Source organism: Oculina patagonica, chromosome 6 (assembly GCF_052425735.1).
Source record: "Oculina patagonica isolate OP01 chromosome 6, crgOcupat, whole genome shotgun sequence".
Classification (NCBI taxonomy): domain Eukaryota; kingdom Metazoa; phylum Cnidaria; class Anthozoa; order Scleractinia; family Oculinidae; genus Oculina; species Oculina patagonica.
In genome coordinates, this window is record NC_135763.1 from 932,562 (window position 1) to 950,885 (window position 18,324).

The window sequence follows — 18,324 nt, forward strand, 5'->3', positions numbered from 1 at the left end:
ACGAGGCCATAGGCCGAGTTCGTAAAAATCAGACGATATTCCGCAAGATGAGCAGGATATTGTTTTATTATTCAACAAATCGGCAACGAAACACATTTTGCACATAGAAAAACTGTAATTAAGCAGCGCTTTACAAGATTTCGGACGAATCTTCACAACCTACAAATATTTAACAATTATCCGCGAAATGCGCGGAATATCGCCTGATACTTAGCCGACGAGGCCGTAGGCCGAGTGGGCTAAAATCAGACGATATTCCGCAAGATTGAGCAGGATAATTGTTTTATTATTCAACAAATTTCAACGAAACACATTTTGCACATAGAAAAACTGTAATTGTGCCGCGCTTTACAAGATTTCGGACGAATCTTCGCAACCTACGAATATCGCAGGATATCTGTTATGTACGGATGAAGATATCGTTAACATTTTGACCATATATGGGCAGCGCGCGCATCTGTTGAATAATAACGCAGGATATCTGTTATGTACGGATGACAGATATCGTTAACATTTTGACAATATATAGGCAGCGCGCGCATCTGTTGAATAATAATAAAGGTTGTAGGATCTACGCAATAGTTTCAGAAGTGCCCTTGATGTAGGGAATTGTCGCTTACTAACCACCAAATCGACTGGGACTCTGCTGAATGCCTAACCTACAGTACTAACTATTTTCAACGACTGACTCTGGAAAGCTGGTACACAAAGTTAGAACAGACGCCTATTAACAGATGTCAACAACTACCGGCACCTTACAAACGACTTATTCACAACGTAAACACTACCAACAAATGAAACACTGACAGAACTACTTAATTTGACTAACAATAGACGGAACAGAACAACTTAATTTGACTGACAACAGACGGATCGAAACTGACCAATTACTGTTGACAAACTTAACACGAGTCTTACAGCCAATAACATCACGGCTTAACTGACCAATCAACATCAATGAACCAGACTTATAACATCATTGACTGACAACAACTTTTCACTTGACTCTGAAGATGACTTCCGCTCAGGTTGTCGAAATGTCAGTCACCAACAACAGTTCTTCTCAGAACTACTCTCACCCGGACGATCACACTATACGAACTACTTTTAGCAGTATCATACAATGCATTTTGTTTTAAGCTTGAACTAATCTAATTCTTTCAACTTCCCTCATGTAGGGCTGCAAATAATTTGTTCTCTCTGGAAAGGACATATGTCCAAGTAAGACACCATCTTGGTCTTCGACTCAAGCAAAAGCACAAGCGCATTTCATTTTGACAGTAAGCACAAACACAAGGATCAAAACTTGTCCTTTTTGCGTGATCATGCTTGTGCTTGCGCTTGCATTGCAAGTGTAAACCAGGCTTTATTAATAAGGACATATGAGCCCTTCTTATTTTTATGAGCAGGGCTCATATGTCCTTAAAAGGTTCTTTTCTCTTGGGTGGAGACTAACATTGATTGAAAGGCCATCAACTCCCCTTGCAGTTCCATAAGATAATTCAGCAATTGAATGTGGGATCTGAAATTGAATAAGGGAGAGCAGTTTGTTACAAATTGACTAGCAAAAACATTTTACAATAACAACAAACTTTGAGTCAATCAGTCAGGCACAGTTTGCATTAAAATTTCATTGCATGTTATAGTTCAGTAATTTGTTACCATACCGGTAGTTGCTATACAACCTTTACTGTAACTCAACCAATACCTTCATTTTGAAGTGTAAGGCACAATAAAGATATACTCTTATTGTCAGTCAGTCAGTCAGTCAGTCAGTCATATGTACATGTACATGTATCTAAATCTGTTACAGGGTTTGATGGACCATCACCAAACTGATTATGACTGAAATATTTTAGGTACACTGTACTTTGCACGGTACGATTTTGTCACATGTGATAAGCTTACGGCAAGCCTATGACACTTGAAGCTAGTTGTACGCTGTAGGTTGGATTTTCACAACACAATAATTATTTGTGTCATAAACCTGTCGTTAGCATTTCACAACCATGTCACATGCAATAAAATCATACCAGGTTTCCAAGACCAATGGAAAATATGACAAGAATAAGCATAAGTAATGGCATACATGTACAGTGCAGCTTATTCAATAATGGTGACAGAAGAATCATAAGCATAAAGATAAACACAAGCAAAATAAGAAGAAGCACATATTCAAAGTCACAACAAAATCACTGAGATTCTAGCATTTATAAGCGTACAGTAAAAACCTGCGAGAAAGAACCAGTTAGGCTAAAATTTGCAAATAACACTGTAGATACCTGACCATTTTTATAAGAACATATTAAGCCTTAAACTTGGAAACAGGTTCTATTTTTTTAAAATGATTAAAAATGTTTACTTTTGGGAAATAAGTTTGTACAAAGCATTACTATGCATGAAATCATGTCATATTCTAAATAATTAGTGCTTCATTTTAGCATACATTGTAAGCACTTACCAGTATGTGGTATGCAAATTTTATACAAGGAATAGGGAGAATACAACTTAAATCTCTATAACAATATTGAAACTTTTTTTCAGAAATTATGAACCTATTAAGAACCTTATTAGCCTGAATTTGTGTTAATACCCCTTTATGTAAGAACCTGTTTAGGCTAACTTGAAAAATAATAGGTTCTTAATTGCAGGCTTTTACTGTACTCAAATTAGGGGAAAACATGCTCCTTCTTGTGTTAATGTTTATGCTGATATTATTATGATTTATTGGGAGAAGGGGTGTCCTAATAGTACATGTAAATGCAATGGACTGCTAGTGCACTTACATGTGCCATGCAGTCCTTGTTTCAGCACTAACAAGGATAAGTCTGTTGGGTTCTTTGGTAAGTTGCTTCACTCTCGTACTGGTGCATTAGGTAGGGCCAGTGACTAATGCTGGGGGTAGCCATCCAGGATCTGGATGTCTGGGCTACAGGTGTGTACTTGGCTTGTTAATATTTTTCTCTATTATGGTGAGTCATAGTGTGGACAATACAAGACAATACAGTGCATAAGTTCTGTCTTGTTCAAGTGCAGTGGCAGACCCAGACCTTCATACAGGGCTCAAAATAATTTTCGGACAGTTGCCGATCATGTTGTCCAGCCAGACAGATTTTAGCTCGGTCATGTGTCCTTTCTTAACGGTCAAAATATTGAAAATAGCACTTTTAAACTACCACTCATTTCTGCTGTTCGTTAGATAGTTTGTTTGCTATTTCTTCGCTGTTTTAGCAGGAACTTTTATGAATAGATCGCTTTCTAATGCCCTTCTGGTCATCAGTTGTCATTCTCAAAGCCATGTATGTGACCGGTGAAAATGACCGGCAAACTGAAACTTTGTCCGGACAAATTGTCATCTTGGCCGGACATTGTCCGTTGAACGGCTGTTATTTTGAGCCCTGTTCGTATAAGAAAGGACCCCCATAATCCAGACCCTGAAAAAAGGTGGGGATGACATCCAGGCAAGTAAACATGGCCCCCTTTGATCAATGAAGCTTTTTTCATTTAAATAAAACTCCTCCAAGTTACATGTATGGATCTTTTGCTAATTGACTACCATGGTATTTGGGCCGAAAAAAGTTCAAAGGAAGGTCTCAAGGCATGAGAATTGATCATAAATACAGTGATTTTTATTTGGGGATCACCATCCTCAGAGACCCAGGGGCAGTAAGTGGGGGCAGAGGAATATCTATATGGGCGGAACAAAATCCCAAAGAACAGTCAAGAACGAAAATAAGATGGCTTTTCTCTCTGGTTACATACATGTAGAGTTGAGAGATTGAAATAAATGTACCAAATTATGCACACAATGTACTTTACATGTTGAAATTAGTACTCATTGTCAGGAACAAAACTAAGTCTTGTACTTACATGGTCATAGATGTTATATGTTGCAATCAACCCTGAACATCTATATCTGGAAATAATACAATAAAAAGACATGTTGAGGAGTTCGGTGTTTTAATTTATATTGGCATAAAAAAATAATAAAATGCCAAACATACACTGTACACATGTCTGACATGTTTATGAATCGTCGAATTCGTACGACAAGTGTACGAGCAGAAAGAAACAAACAATAAAATAAACCGATCTTCAATATTTAAGCTTACCCAGAAAATATTAAGCTTAATAAAGCCTCATGGAAACCCTCTGATGGAAACTCGTATAAGTAATAACTATTGTGCAAAACCTTACCTTGGAAAGACACTTGCCTACAACAGGCGCAACGATCGGAGATCCGGTGAAAGAAGACTCCATGGAGCTACACGAGAAGATAAGCTGTCTTTAGGCGAACGAAATTATCGTTCTAGCGAGTAAAAAGCTTCTTAAAAATGGATTTGTAGACACACTTCGACCCTTGCTCGCTTCGAACCGTTACAAATCAACCGCTAAAAAGTCAGAGCCAGAGAGGACGCCGGGATTTAGTCATATTGCGCATGATCGGTTCGGAACCAGTTCTTCCCGGCCGAAGCAGACAGAAAGATAATGGGACGCGATGTTCTTTCCGTATACAATAAATAAAGAAATAAATAACTAAATAAAGGAATAAATAAAAAAATAATAAAATATTATGATATATATATTATAATGATATTCTTCTGGCCGGCCAAAGTTACAATAAAATATATGGAACAGAACCACGATATAACAATCCTCGATATTACAAAATCCTCGTTTTAACGAACATAATCCAAAGATCCAAACGTAAAATGTACCCCGATATTCATTACATCGAGGTTTTCGATATAGCGAACTCTCGATATATTGGCACTTCTAAAAGCAATGTGTCACTAAAGCTTATCAAACATATAATTAATTGAAAAATAAATAAGCAGACAAATAAATAAATGAATAAATAACACAGATTTCGACTTGTGTACTTTCACAGAGTACAGAGTCCTGACGTGCACTTTTTCAGATATTCCCGATATTATACAGAGCCCTGCTTCGGTAGCATATCAGGCGAGTTTGGCAGAGCCATGGTTCATATTTTGGCGAGACACAGTCGACCAAAATACCCATGGCGAGACCAAACGAGCCTGATATGCAGCTGAAGCGTGCCAAAAAAGGTACGATTAGGTATTTACCGTAACCAAATTCAGCCAGATCCGGTTATATTTCTCGCTCTGTTGAAGCTATGCTTGCAAGGTAAGTACGCAAATTGTGTTGACTTGCATTGGTCTTCTACACTTTTGCCAAGTTCGACGTTTGAGTCGGTGTCGCATTTCTGTCGGATAATGCGACAAGACTAGTCGAACGTGCGGCAGATATCGACAGCCGATTCAGACGTTGAACTTTTTCCGAATCTAATTCGTTTAATTGAATTCGACACGGCAGATATGCGACGTATGAACCAGGCCTAACATGCATTTTGCAGAGCCCTGCTTATGCACTTTTACATACATTTTACATAGCCCTGCTTATGCGCTTTTACATACATTTTACATAGCCCTGCTTATGCGCTTTTACATACATTTTACATAGCCCTGCTTATGCGCATTTACATACATTTTACATAGCCCTGCTTATGCGCTTTTACATACATTTTACAAAGACCTGCTTATGCGCTTTTACATACATTTTACAATTTGCAAACACTCAAATCCTCTGTAAACCGTAGATTTACAGACTTAATAAAGAGATTTTGTCAAGTCTGTAAATTATGGTCAATGCTTCATACTCTGAGCACTAAGAATTCACAGACATTTTATAAATATTTTGTCTTATTACAAAATACAAAAAGTACGCAAAATGTATGTAAAACCATAATTTACAAACATTCTGTTATGATGGTGAAAGAAGACCTTAAAATTTCTTTTTTATAGAAAGTCTGTAGAATTTAAATTTACAGAAATTTAACCAAGTCTGTAAAGGGTCCAGTTTTTCCAGTGACTGTGGCCAGCTAACTGTCAATAAGCAAATTGAACGGTAATTGCTTCATGTAAAGCACCTTCCTAAATCCACAAACTGTTCCGTTGTGGTTCATGTTCTTACCTGTTCTTAATTGTCACATGTGGTCCGCAGATGACACTGATTGCTGATTATATTTTTTGGAAGGTTTACAAATGATACATGAGGATTAAATTACATGTAATAATGTTTATTTAGCAGTTAAGTTAATAATCAGGGTTTGTATCTATATGTCTTGACTATCGTTGACTGTGGTTTGATTAGAAATGTAAAGTATTTGCCTCTTGAGATGTACCTCTTCCGATTTCTTATTAGACATTTTCAGCGTTATTCAGATAACACAGCAACCTTAAAGATTTTTCAAATAGTTTTATTGGCAGTCACCCGTGTAGCTTGAATTTGATGATTTGCAATATAAATTTCTATTGTCTGGTTTATACACAACAACTCATTGGGAGTCCGTCTGTCATGGGTCTTTATTGCAATGACCGACGCTCGAATCCCTAAAATTATATTGAAGTTGTTGAATGCACCCTTACTTTTGTTACTCGCCCAATAGGGATCCGCAAAATATGTCAGTTTTATATTTGTAGTATGTTTGCCGCGGTATATATATATAAATTCGGCTCGGCTAGCATTTCCGCCTATTGTATTTTCAAAATCATGATTGGTCATTTTATAGCTGAAAATGAATTGATCATTGATCATCCACAAAGGTCGTTTCTTTAGCCTACATATTACCCCTCATTTTTCTTATCACATCGAGCCTTAAGCAAAAAAAAAAAGAAAAGAAAGAAAGAAAAAAGAAGAAGAAAACGCGTGTGGAAAATGGCCGCGCGAAATGTCTGCCACTCAGAAAAGTTTCGCGCGGCATTTTTTCCCTCGCCCTCTCGCGCTTTTATTTTCGCTTTACGCTCCCCACAGAGTAAGAATAAAGAGTGGCTACTCTAATGGTAGTCACGTTTTCTTTAGAAAGCAGCAGGGAGGAAAGAGTTTGATTACAAATATTCAAAAGCCTCTTGCGGTGCGGTTTCACGCTAGCTGACTTAAGTCAACAAAGCGATAAACTTTGACATGGCATTTATCTAGTTCCAGGATCACTCTGTCGGCGAATGTTACACTACTTCATTGATGGGAAGCAGCTTTCAGTTTACGAAGTTCATTAAAGTTGAGCACTCCTCTGCTACAGGCAAATACAAGCTAAGATGAGCTCAGCAGTGGCATTGGTATGGTGTTTAGCCGCTCTTACAACAGTTTTGGCAGCAAACAATAGTGGTATGTAAACATTTCGATTTCAATTCTGTGTCATGACACAATAAGCGGTGATGTTTAACAATTTCATGTTCAGGTAACCCATTGTTTAAGTGAAATCTCCAACACATCGCAAACATTTGGGGTTCTTTTTAGATAAAAAACTTTTTGCATCTAAAGGGTGTACTCTTCTCAAAACGTCGAAGATTTCGGCCCTTTTCCGACTTGTATCTCGAAAACAGAAGATTTCACCTGATACAGAACAGCTCCGAGCTCGTAAAAGCAATGACCTAAAAATAAAAAGTCTTAATTCTTTCATTCTTTTGAACCATTAAAACTGCCTTTGTTTTAAAAAGCAAAGCATTTGGTACGATTCTGTTTTAAAATAGTTGTATAATTATACAACGGCAAAATGGACTGAAATTTAGCAAACTGACTGATTTATTGTGAATTATCATATACAGTTATTTAACAACCGAGTGAAGAGTACTTTAGCCATTTTAGGCATACATTTAATTTGTCATTTGCATTTGCGGGGTACGAAACACTTAATCAGTAAGTCTGTGAGTCATTTATCAGTTTTACGATTTTAATTAGTGTTGAAGAACTAGCATTCTTGATGTTCCCTTGCACACTGTCCGGACTCCATCTGGCCTTGTTAATATCATCTTTTCAGACAAAACCACAATACATAATGTTAACCGGCAGTGAAGAGAGAGTACTTTTAATAGCAATTGTGATTTCAGGCATTTATTTGGTATGTGCAGGCTATGTAGCACTCAGCACGTCAAATGTCAGTTTCAAGTTTTTAACTGTTCAAGAAACAGCATCTGAGGGTTAATTCTTTGCTTGCAATCCAATTGATGAGCCACCCTAACAAACACTAGCTAAATAATGTGTTCAGCATAAGGCAGGTTTGTTTGCCGAGACCCCTGGTAAATATCAAACAAACTCTTTAGACGCGAGGAGTTTTTAGCGCCGTAAAGTAGTTGCGTGCCTTTGTCAGTATACAGGAAGTATCCTGGGGATTAACAAAAAAGAGATAACACAATGTTCATGTTATCATGAACTCGAGGAACTCGTAAAATGCACTCCAAAAGTTGAAGCAACTAACTGTAAGCAGCTTACTGACAAAATCCTATTTAATTGCGTTTTACACTCAGAGATTACGTACCAGAGCCAGAACTTAACTTGCGATCACCACTAATGTATAAATGATATGATATAGGTCTGTTTTGTGTTGTTTGTATATTCTCTTTATCGCACTAAAAAAAGGTTTGTACTTATTACTTCTGAAGAACAAAATATCTTTTTGCGTACTGTCATGCAAATAATTTAGATAAGATTAAGGCACGTTATCACGAGATTCACGTCTCCACTCCCAATGGGGGAGGGGGGGGGGGAGGGAAAGGGGGGTACTCGGGATTCCAAGTGACGAGGATGATCGAATGATTTTTGGGGTTTTGCATTTTTTGATTCCAGGATATTTTTGGGTTGGAAAATTTGACAAGTATTTTTATGATGGATTGATTTAAGAGGGAAATTTTTGGGGATATTAAAAAACACGAGAGTACAATTTCTAATGTTTTTTTTTTTCATTCCCGCTTAGTGAAAATGTAAGGGTCAGAAATTAGGTATAGGATTTTTGGGGGTTAATTTTTGGCCAGGGGATTTTGGGGGGTTTGTTTGAACCCTAGGGATTCTTTTAGGTCTTGGGTTTTGCTCCCATTCGATCATCCCCGTCACTTGAAATCCTGAGTTCCCCCTAACGCCTTGGGTCTTAACCCCACCACTGATATAGTTATATAGAAAACGCTGCTCCTGCTCTTCGAAACCTTTTGTTTTTGCCTCTAGTCTTAAGTTTCTTCTCTAGTCGCATTCCGGTATTTCGAAATCTCCAATCTCTTTTATAACTTCTGGTTTAATCCTGTGGTTTTCAAAACGTTCTTTACAAAGATTACAAAGATAAGATTTTAGTGATCATGGCAACCATGCAAACAAAGCCGACAAAAAGTTCTTCTGGTTTTTGTCAAGACTGTTACAGAGGAAATTACAGCAGATAATCACTCATTTACGATACCTTTTTTGTGATTTTAAGTCACGCTCCTGTTTATGAATACTTTTGTCTGTTAAACTTGGCGACAGGCAGCTTCTGAATATCGCACGCGCACCACAGCGAAAGGAACTAATAAGTCGGATTAAAAAAGCACATGCATAATATTCAGTAAAATTGGCTCTGGCTGGTCCCAAAACGGAGGAAACTTAGTGTTTTTCAGGCATTCGCAACAGTCATGCTATTCGAGACGGAAAGTTCAGGCTCAGACACAATGCCAGGGGGCACTCAACGAGGAAACATAACAAAAGACTTGGAATTGCTGCAGTTTTTTGCTTCTTATATTGTTTTAACACAGTGTGATCTGTTCGGATTCTCGAATGAACTGTAGCAGAAATGTTTAGTGGATAAAAATTTTCCCAAATTTACGAGTTTTCTACTTTTCCGAACATGGCACCTGCCCTTTCTCTGTACTCAAAACGACATTTTTATCTCTTCGAAACAACAGGCGATATATTTCCCTTATCAAGAACGTTCCAGGTGACATTTCACTGAAGAAAACTTCAGACATCTTCACTCTTTTATCCGCATACTTGAAGTGATTGTGGCCTTCTAAAACGATCGCTTGGTGAACTAGACACCGTACTAGACTTTTGACATCCATCATTAATTTGATGCATGTGATCAGATCTACTAACTTGGATTTATAATATCCATTTTCGTAAATTATTTTACAGTAATTAAAAGAGAAATTAATAACTCAGTTTCTCGGTATGATCATGGCGTAACATAACAGGGACTCAAATTGATGGTCTGCTCAACAACCATTGTAATAAACGCTTAGTAAATTGTGGCTCTTGGAGCTAACTGCCTGAACTGCTACGTAGAGAGGGAGTCAAGAGATACGAGAAAAAGAGGACTGTCGTTTGAAAGAACAAAAGGCGGAGACGAAAGCATTTTGAAAGTCCTGTACTATTAGGAGTTCCTTCCAGCGGGTGGAATTGGACTTTTCAATTTTGGCAGACACTGCTCTGCGAAGGTAGAGCTAGAGAAGTAAGGTCGCACCAAACCTGTATGAAGAGAAAAACCCGGAGAAAAACGCTTTCAGCTTCTTTGAGACCACTTCCTGAAATTAAAAACTACTTGTATACATCGATCTAAAACCCATCAAGGAAAAATGATGAACCCATAAATGATATGATGGCTGCATGTTTCTGTTGCATCTCTGCACCTAGAGATAAAGCCTGACCAGGTCAACTGAATGATGTAACAAACTGAAGGCAAATGCTTCTAAAAGTGTAATTTTTTCAGACAATTCAACATTTACACAAATTACTTCCCTCTAGGTTACGTTTTTAAACTTTGCCTCGCCATTATGATGTTGAGGCTATTAATTTTAATACATTTTTTTCTGTCATAAGCTTTCAATTAAAGAACAAAGCGCTTTTAACAAACCGAACTGCGTAGCCTAAGGCAACGTAGTTGGTTAAGTTGTTACAATGATATTAGTCGCTAACATCTAAGAAGATAACTAACCTGACCTAACTTGAAAATGAAAAGACTTAATTTTTCAAATTTTTCTTTAAGCTTATGTTCTGCAGTGGTGGTTTTGGGATATCGATAACTAACAAGTAAATCACTTAATTACAAATTTGATGATTTTGTCTCCACAACCTGGGAAGTTGATCATTAATAAACAGTCAGTCCATTTTCCGAAGGCGTAGAAGTAAAATAACCTACCACTTGATTGGCACTACCGTTCTTTCGATAATTCAAATATACGTCATCGGCGTGCTATTCGAGACAGTAAGCTGAGAATTTAAATAAACAGTCGGTTAATTTTCTGGGTACATTCATTCATTCATTCATTCATCCATGCATCCGTCCGTCCGTTCGTTTGTTCAATTTTATTGATATTTCGAATATCCGAACATGATTAAGGTCAGCAACAAATTGTACTTACAATATATACAGTATGTACTTACAATATACATAGATACTTACAAGCTTTATTTGCCTGCAAAAAGATTGCTGAAGCTTTGCATACATGTTCAAAATAAATCGCAGATAAAAAAAATCATTTTACGATCCATTTTCATTTCGTTGATTTTCGTTACATAAATTTGCCTTCAAACTTGGCAACTTCTATTTGCAAAAATGTATCCGTATTATGGTTATTTTTTTGTTTTGTTTCTGCTAATATTTAATCAGCTTACGGTGTTGTTTCCTTTTCTTTTATTTTAGGTGCAGCAGGTAGTGACTTATTCTCGCATCCCAGCCTACCCACACCATCGGACGCCACCACAGGGATACAACTGCACGCACCCTCTACTCCTTCCTCGCGGCGTCCTTCTTCCACGAGTGGAATAACGCACATGTCGAAAGACCGCGAGGAGTTGACCTTGTTCCGAGACTTGTTTGAAGGTTACGACAAACGTCTTCGGCCGGCGCTGAGAAAGGAGGATAATGTCACAGTGACACTTGGGATTTCGATACATCAACTCATTGACATTGTAAGTGGTGTTTTACTCACAAATTATTCAGTTAAAATATCTGCAATATGCAAAATAGTTTAAGGTAGAAACCCCCCCCCCCCCCCCGGCTTGGAGTGGTTTCAAACTCCCAGTGATTTATATTCAGCATTTACGTTTTTTTTTTAAAGACTAAAGTCAGTTGCTTTAAAAAACAGAAAGAAAGAAAACTCTGGGCCCAGGATACAAAAGTTGACAGAGAAAAAAACTATTACCAAGTTTGAGTCATATTTCGATAAATTAGACACTTAGCTTGTTACTCCCGCCATTTGACGTCCCATGATGACGTCATGTAAGCGGGTTTCTTGAGGACCTTGAGAAAGTTAACAATAATTTGTCAATATCTATCGTCATTTTGTTACTCGTTTTGCAGGACGAAAGAAATCAAATGATGCGACTCAGTGTATGGGTGAGACAGGTACGTTCAAATATCTCGGCTATACAGAGCAATCCCGATTTCTGAAACCTCAAGGGAAAACGAAGACTGGTTCGAGAAATCGGGGGAAGGGGATTGGAATTGTAGCGGGATGTTTGAGAAATCAAGGGTTCGAACTGAAGCAAATGTTTTCATGTGTAAAATGGGTTGAGCTTGTTGTTGGTTCTCGTCCTTGCTCTGAGGGTTTTTCTCCGGTTTCTACAGGTTTTCCTCCCTCCACAAAAACCAACGTTTCCAATTCGACCTGGATAGAGGACCCGCATGAAAACCAGCTAGAGCTGATGTGGCTTCCTCTCTAAATATAATTATTTATTTAAACTGTTGTACAACATAATATTGGGTAGGGTTTGATTCCCATCAATTGTTTATTTTTAGCGGAGTATGACATGCATAAAAAGCCTTATTTCAAGGGTGCTTTGTATTGACAAATGAAAACAATGTCAGGAACATTTGGCAGCTTGTCCAAATCAACCCGATACGGATTTGTGCATTCGTAAAATTTACTTTGTTCAGTTTTAAATCTATTACCTCGATGTAAGAAGTCAAATTTTATTATTTTCTTCAGAAATGGAACAATCCGTTTCTTCGATGGAACGCATCGCATTATGGGGGAATTAAAGGAATCAATGTGGAGCCATCAGAAGTTTGGAAACCAGACTTGGTCCTTTACAACAAGTGAGTAAAGCTGTCACAGACTGGCTTGAACCGGTTGAACACGTTTTGTGATCATAGATTATATAATATAATATAAATTCGAAACTGGAAACTAGCTGATGCAGACCGTAGCTAAGCGCTTTTCTCCACGTTTCAAATTCCTCTACTAACTATGATAATTTGAAACGTTAGAAATATGTCAGTCGTTTCCCGACTTCTGCTAACGTGCAGATTTTTTTTGGAAGGTCCACTATAAATGAGCAACCTAAGTCTATAAAAATGTCAATAACTGCATAAACAGTTTGTTCGCAATTTTAGAAAAGGCGAAACCGGAACAAACAAAAAAAAAACACTGAATTAACTATGTGCACCTTCTCCTTTCACAGTGTTGATGGTAGCACCGATGGCTCTATGTACGGATTCAAATCACAGATAAAAGTCTCGAGCAATGGCGACAGTCTTTGGCTGTCCCCAGTCATTCTTCTTAGCTCCTGTAAAATCTTTGTCAAATATTTTCCCTTCGACGAACAGCACTGCAATCTCAAGTTCGGCTCTTGGACTTACGACGGCTTCCAGCTAGATTTACATCCCGAGGCAGAGGAAGCCGACAACGGAATGTTTGTTAAAAATGGCGAGTGGGATCTAGTTGGTGTTCCCTGCAAGAGGAACGTCGTTAAGTACGTGTGCTGTGAAGAGCCATTTCCTGACGTCACATATGAAGTACAGATTCGCAGAAGAACACTTTTCTTTTTCTTCAACATGATTATCCCCTGTCTTGTTATCGTAGGTAAGCAGTGATACTTCAAATACACTATATTTTTAAGGGGAGCACTTTCTACACGTTTCATGGATTAGGTTTTTCTCATCAAGAAAGTAGCTTGTGCAAAGACGACGGCAACGTCGAGGACAACGCCTAGTTAAAAATGAATTTGTATTTTACTTGAGAATCTCGCAATTATCTTGATCCATTGCATGGTATTCAGTGTATTTATTGGGTCAAGAACTAGCTCAAGCAGAATCATGGAGCAGAAGCAGACTCACGTGTAAAGACATTACCCAATTCTAAATAGAAATACGAGAAATAAGCGCCTTCGTGGTTCACGTTCTCCAAAATACGCAGAACTTGGTCATTTAACGTTTTTGTTCTGCAGAGGTAAAGATTAGAGATAAAGATTATCCATCCATCCATCCATCCAGGACGACAAGGAATAGTAGCAGGATTGTCACACACGTGCAGAGTCACTGTACTTTATCTAATTAAACTTTTTGTTTAGCTAAGTTCTGGTTGCCGTTGCCGTCTGGTTTGATTAAGTTCCTTAGTTTTCATGCAATCCACTTTCTGTTTCATACCCTTGGTGTACTGTAAGAGATGAACTTCAAGCCTGTCTTCTAAAGAAGGCGGCAGGCAAAAGTCATTGGCAACTAGTTAAGTATCTGGCTTTTCTATCACCGTCGAAATCAAATGTTTTTGTACCGGGTACACTGTCTCCTCTAGAGCACAAAACTTATGTAGCTGATTTATTTTTATCCCACAGGCTTAACTATCTTGTCATTCTATCTGCCACCTGACTCGGGAGAGCGTATCTCATTGGTTATCACTAATCTTTTGGCCATGACAGTGTTTATGCTGCTAGTCGCTGAGATTATTCCACCAACGTCAGATGCAGTGTCAGTCATCTCCACATTTTATTCCTGCTGCATTTTTGAGGTTTGTATCCATTCATTAACCAGAATAATTATCTCAATGCAGTGGCTGACTGTTGGCAAAAGCGCATTCTGATTGGCTACAAAGGCACTTTCATCGATCAATACAAGAAGCTGGGAGCATGCCCTCATTTTTTCGTACTACACTTAGGGCAAAAAGTATTGGAGTGGATCGAGCACGAGTGGCTAGGTTTTATTGATGTTCTATTTTCAATAGACCAGACACTGAGTCAGCTAAAACAATTAGACTGCTCGCTTTCGTTTTCTATCGATTTTCATAGATGGCCAGGGGCTAGTCCCTTGCCTGTAGCGCCTATTAATATTATAATGACAGTTCGGAGTTCTCAGGCAGCCGGTAGGGGCAAATGCATTTTAATGCATTTGCTTCTTAAAAGAAGTGAACATGACTTTTCCTATTGCCATGTTATCCCCACACATTCCCATCCCCTTTTTCCCACGCATTTTGTTAAGGGGGCATTGGTCCGAATTTAAATGAAATATTAAGAGATTTAAAGAAGGGACTGAAGGAAGAAAATTTTTTTGAAACACCGCTAGACAGTTCACCCCACGCAAGAGCACTTCAGGTTGTCAGGGGACTGTCTAGTTTCCATCTACCAATTTTTAACTAAAAAATTTCTAATTTTAAAAACGCAAAAAATCTCCAATATGTCCAATATGTCAATATGTTATTTGTCTAAATTTTACTGATCCTTTGCGAAAAACTATCTTCTCCCAACATCCCCCAAAATCACCCAAAAATTTACAGAACACCGTTAAATCTAGATATATGAATTAATGAGAGCGTTTTTGGTACTTCTTGAAACGCGAACGAGATTCTGTTAAACCTGTGTTAAGCTGTGAAAAAACAACCTTTGGGAATAATTCCCCCTTAATAAGTCAGTGATATTTGCAAGTCGAGAAAAAAACTTGACATATCTCGAATACGTAATTTACGGTGAGCATATTTCGTACTTTCACAGGTTGGAATAGCTCTTATTGGAACATGTGTGGTCCTCAAATACCACTTCTCTAACCCTTCCATTCACAAAATGCCAAACTGGCTTCGCTTTGTTGTCCTTCACTGTTTGGGGAAAGTCTTCCACAAGAAGCTCCAGGATGACAACTCGGAGAACCCACTGGAAACAGGCATTCCGTTTGAAAAACGAAAACTTATGAGGGCAGACAACGGATATATCGAGACGTATCTGCCTAGAAAAGATATGTCAAATCCAAGATTTAGCGTCCTGGAGAGGAGGTTTTCAGGAATGACAAACGGAAAGTGCCCCACGGAAGGTAGATCCTCTTCACTGGCAGACGTGATGGAACCAAATGGACCCTTTACAGGAAAAGGTGGCCCCGATGATGGCAGCGACAAGAACCTGACAAGAGCCATAACTTACAAACAAGAAACTATTGCGAACGCACTGGAAAAGCTGGTCGAGGCACAGGAAGCCCAGGATGAAGAAGGGAAGCAACGCGACGAATGGATGATGGCCGCTTCTATCCTGGACAACATGTTCATGTGGCTGTTTTTGCTCACTTTGGCGGCTTCGGTTATTGCCTTGTTCTTCCAGCTTCCAACATACGACCAGTGAGTACGGAAGATTGAAGATTTTACCTTGCATAGGTTAAGGTGATCGCAGAAACAAAACTGTTTCAAATGCTTTGAGGTTGGGACAACCCGATAATTCGCTGTGGGCTTTGAGACGCCACTGCCTAGCTACTGCATTAGTGGCTATGATTCATATGATCGCGAGACGAGCAGTAAGAGAAATAATGGAGCAAGGCTTTGCTCATTCATTAACTCGGAGGAAGGTTCATTTTCCCGGGCGTCACACAAGAGTGTTAAATTCGATCATTTTTTAAATTCAGCCGCAAGTTTGCTTCAATTATTATCCTAAATACAGTCTATGTAAATACTTATGTTACAGTTCTGCTAATTTGACGCCGCCTTCCCAATTGCCATAAAAATCCCATAAAAATCCCAACCTTAAAATAGCATAGTCTTTTCGTTATCAAAATTACCTTTTGTATGAAGAAATATACCGTATGATTCGCGCTAAGTGTATACAAGCCTCTTTGAAGATGTTCGTTCCATTTCATAGATCGAATTTATTCCATATACATTTTTTGGATCTTTAGCACTCTCGCATTACAAAGTTCCTTTGAGTACAAGTAAAGTAATGTAATGAATTTATAGCTCGAAAGGGCAAGTATGGGGATGACGGCGTTCAAAACCTTTGAAACAAATATTTGGTATTTACACACTTTTAAATGACTACCATTTGTAGTTATGAAATTTAGACAGAATTTTTAAGCTTGTTAAGAATTTGGAAACATTTCTATCAAGTACGATGTAAGTAGCCTCCTCTTTTCTTTACTACCGTTTTTCTGATCACGATTGCGCATGCGAGTAAATTAAGGTTCTTTTTTTATTTTTTGTCTTGCCCTTTTTCCTTCACTTTAAGCCCCATGCATGAAAATTTAACATGATGTTTCGTGGCATGATGGCTGGAACTAATCAGACCTGCGTGGTCATGCATTTTTGTGTCGCAGGCCCGACACAAATCGGATTTTGACCCTGAAGGTGTGAATCTCGTCAAAAAAAACTTCGCGTATTTTCAAATAATTCGCATAGTTTTTTATTTCATAGACTACTTTATGGTGTCAAAAACGCCTAAGATATCTGACAATCCTGTTTTGAAGCCTGTATATTGTATTGTTTTAGTGATAGAGAAGAATATTACTTAAGCAAATAATTGACAAACACCTGTAATTTAAGCAGATATTGCAAGATTTACAACCAAACAGAGTGTGCCCTTACTAAACTTCAGAAATATAAACTGTTTTCGACGGTTTTAGTACTTTACTACCCTTGCCAAACTGTTAAATATGATAACTTGCCTTGAGGAAGTACTGTCATTAATGTTACAGCTGATTGGAGAAGCTTTAGTTTGAACTTAGCTAACGCACGGCGACGAAGATAGGATTTGGACCGTGAAATGGCAAACTCATGTCATCTAGGTTTACGTACGTGTTCAAGTTTGGGTAATGTTTTTAATCTTGTCGTTTCGTGTAGTTTTTTCAGATTGTGTTCTCTGCTAATTAGTCGAGTTTCATAAAGATTTTGGTCGATACATTTAATTTAGCAGAATTTCGTGGAATTTCTCTTCAAGCAAACTACTATTAGTGACAGTGCTCCTAGGCCATTCGACTATAAGGCACTTGTGCCTTATCTTCTTTTGTATATTTCGATAAATTGAATAAAGGAGTTTTAGTTATTAGCACTATTGTTTAGTTTTTACATTACATTTTGCTGACCAATGACCACGCTGTACACTGTATATTTTGCTGAGAACCTCTCGCAAGATACGGAAGAAGAGGTTTTAGCAAACGAGGTTTTGCCACTGGAAAGAGTCGGATTTTTTTCTCGTGATTTACAAGCGGGGTCTGAGATGGTTTTTCAGTTTTGTCTTCAATTTTCGAGTGTTAAGCTTTTCAAGTTTAATACAGGAAATTCAGTTCTGGTATTTCTGGCATGGCACGGGAGGGCAAACAATTTGCCCAAGTACCCCACCTCAGGTACATGAATCCTCTGCTCCTTTCCAGCAATGCACTACACGGGCAGATAGATCGGATAACTGTGGGCCACTTGCATACAGGGCAACCAAAGTGTAGTTCTAGATGCTACAAAAAAATCTTATTCGTCGGAACATTCTTGAGTCAAGTTTGTCGTGTACAGCCGCCCACTCCCCACTCCCCAAGTACAAGTAAGTTTTTTC

At 38.3% G+C, this 18,324-nt stretch overlaps 1 protein-coding gene and 1 long non-coding RNA gene across 3 annotated transcripts; one reads left to right on the forward strand and one right to left on the reverse strand.

Annotated features, from left to right (window-relative positions):
• Positions 1-394: 394 nt before the first annotated feature.
• Positions 395-4,353, reverse strand: LOC144658624 (uncharacterized). Of its 2 annotated transcripts, none has more exons than XR_013571749.1 (3): positions 4,198-4,353; positions 3,871-3,910; positions 395-1,522 (listed from the first exon to the last, which is right to left on the reverse strand). It is a non-coding gene; the product is annotated as an uncharacterized LOC144658624 (long non-coding RNA). The 2 variants fall into 2 exon arrangements; XR_013571750.1 differs by having other exon boundaries at positions 3,871-3,916.
• A 2,679-nt stretch (positions 4,354-7,032) lies between these two features.
• Positions 7,033-17,829, forward strand: LOC144658566 (neuronal acetylcholine receptor subunit alpha-10-like). The gene is made up of 7 exons (XM_078519009.1): positions 7,033-7,188; positions 11,462-11,730; positions 12,122-12,166; positions 12,750-12,859; positions 13,225-13,625; positions 14,374-14,546; positions 15,523-17,829. Exons 1-7 carry the CDS (start codon positions 7,119-7,121, stop codon positions 16,135-16,137), a joined length of 1,683 nt encoding a protein of 560 aa, XP_078375135.1. The 5' UTR covers positions 7,033-7,118; the 3' UTR covers positions 16,138-17,829.
• Positions 17,830-18,324: the final 495 nt, after the last annotated feature.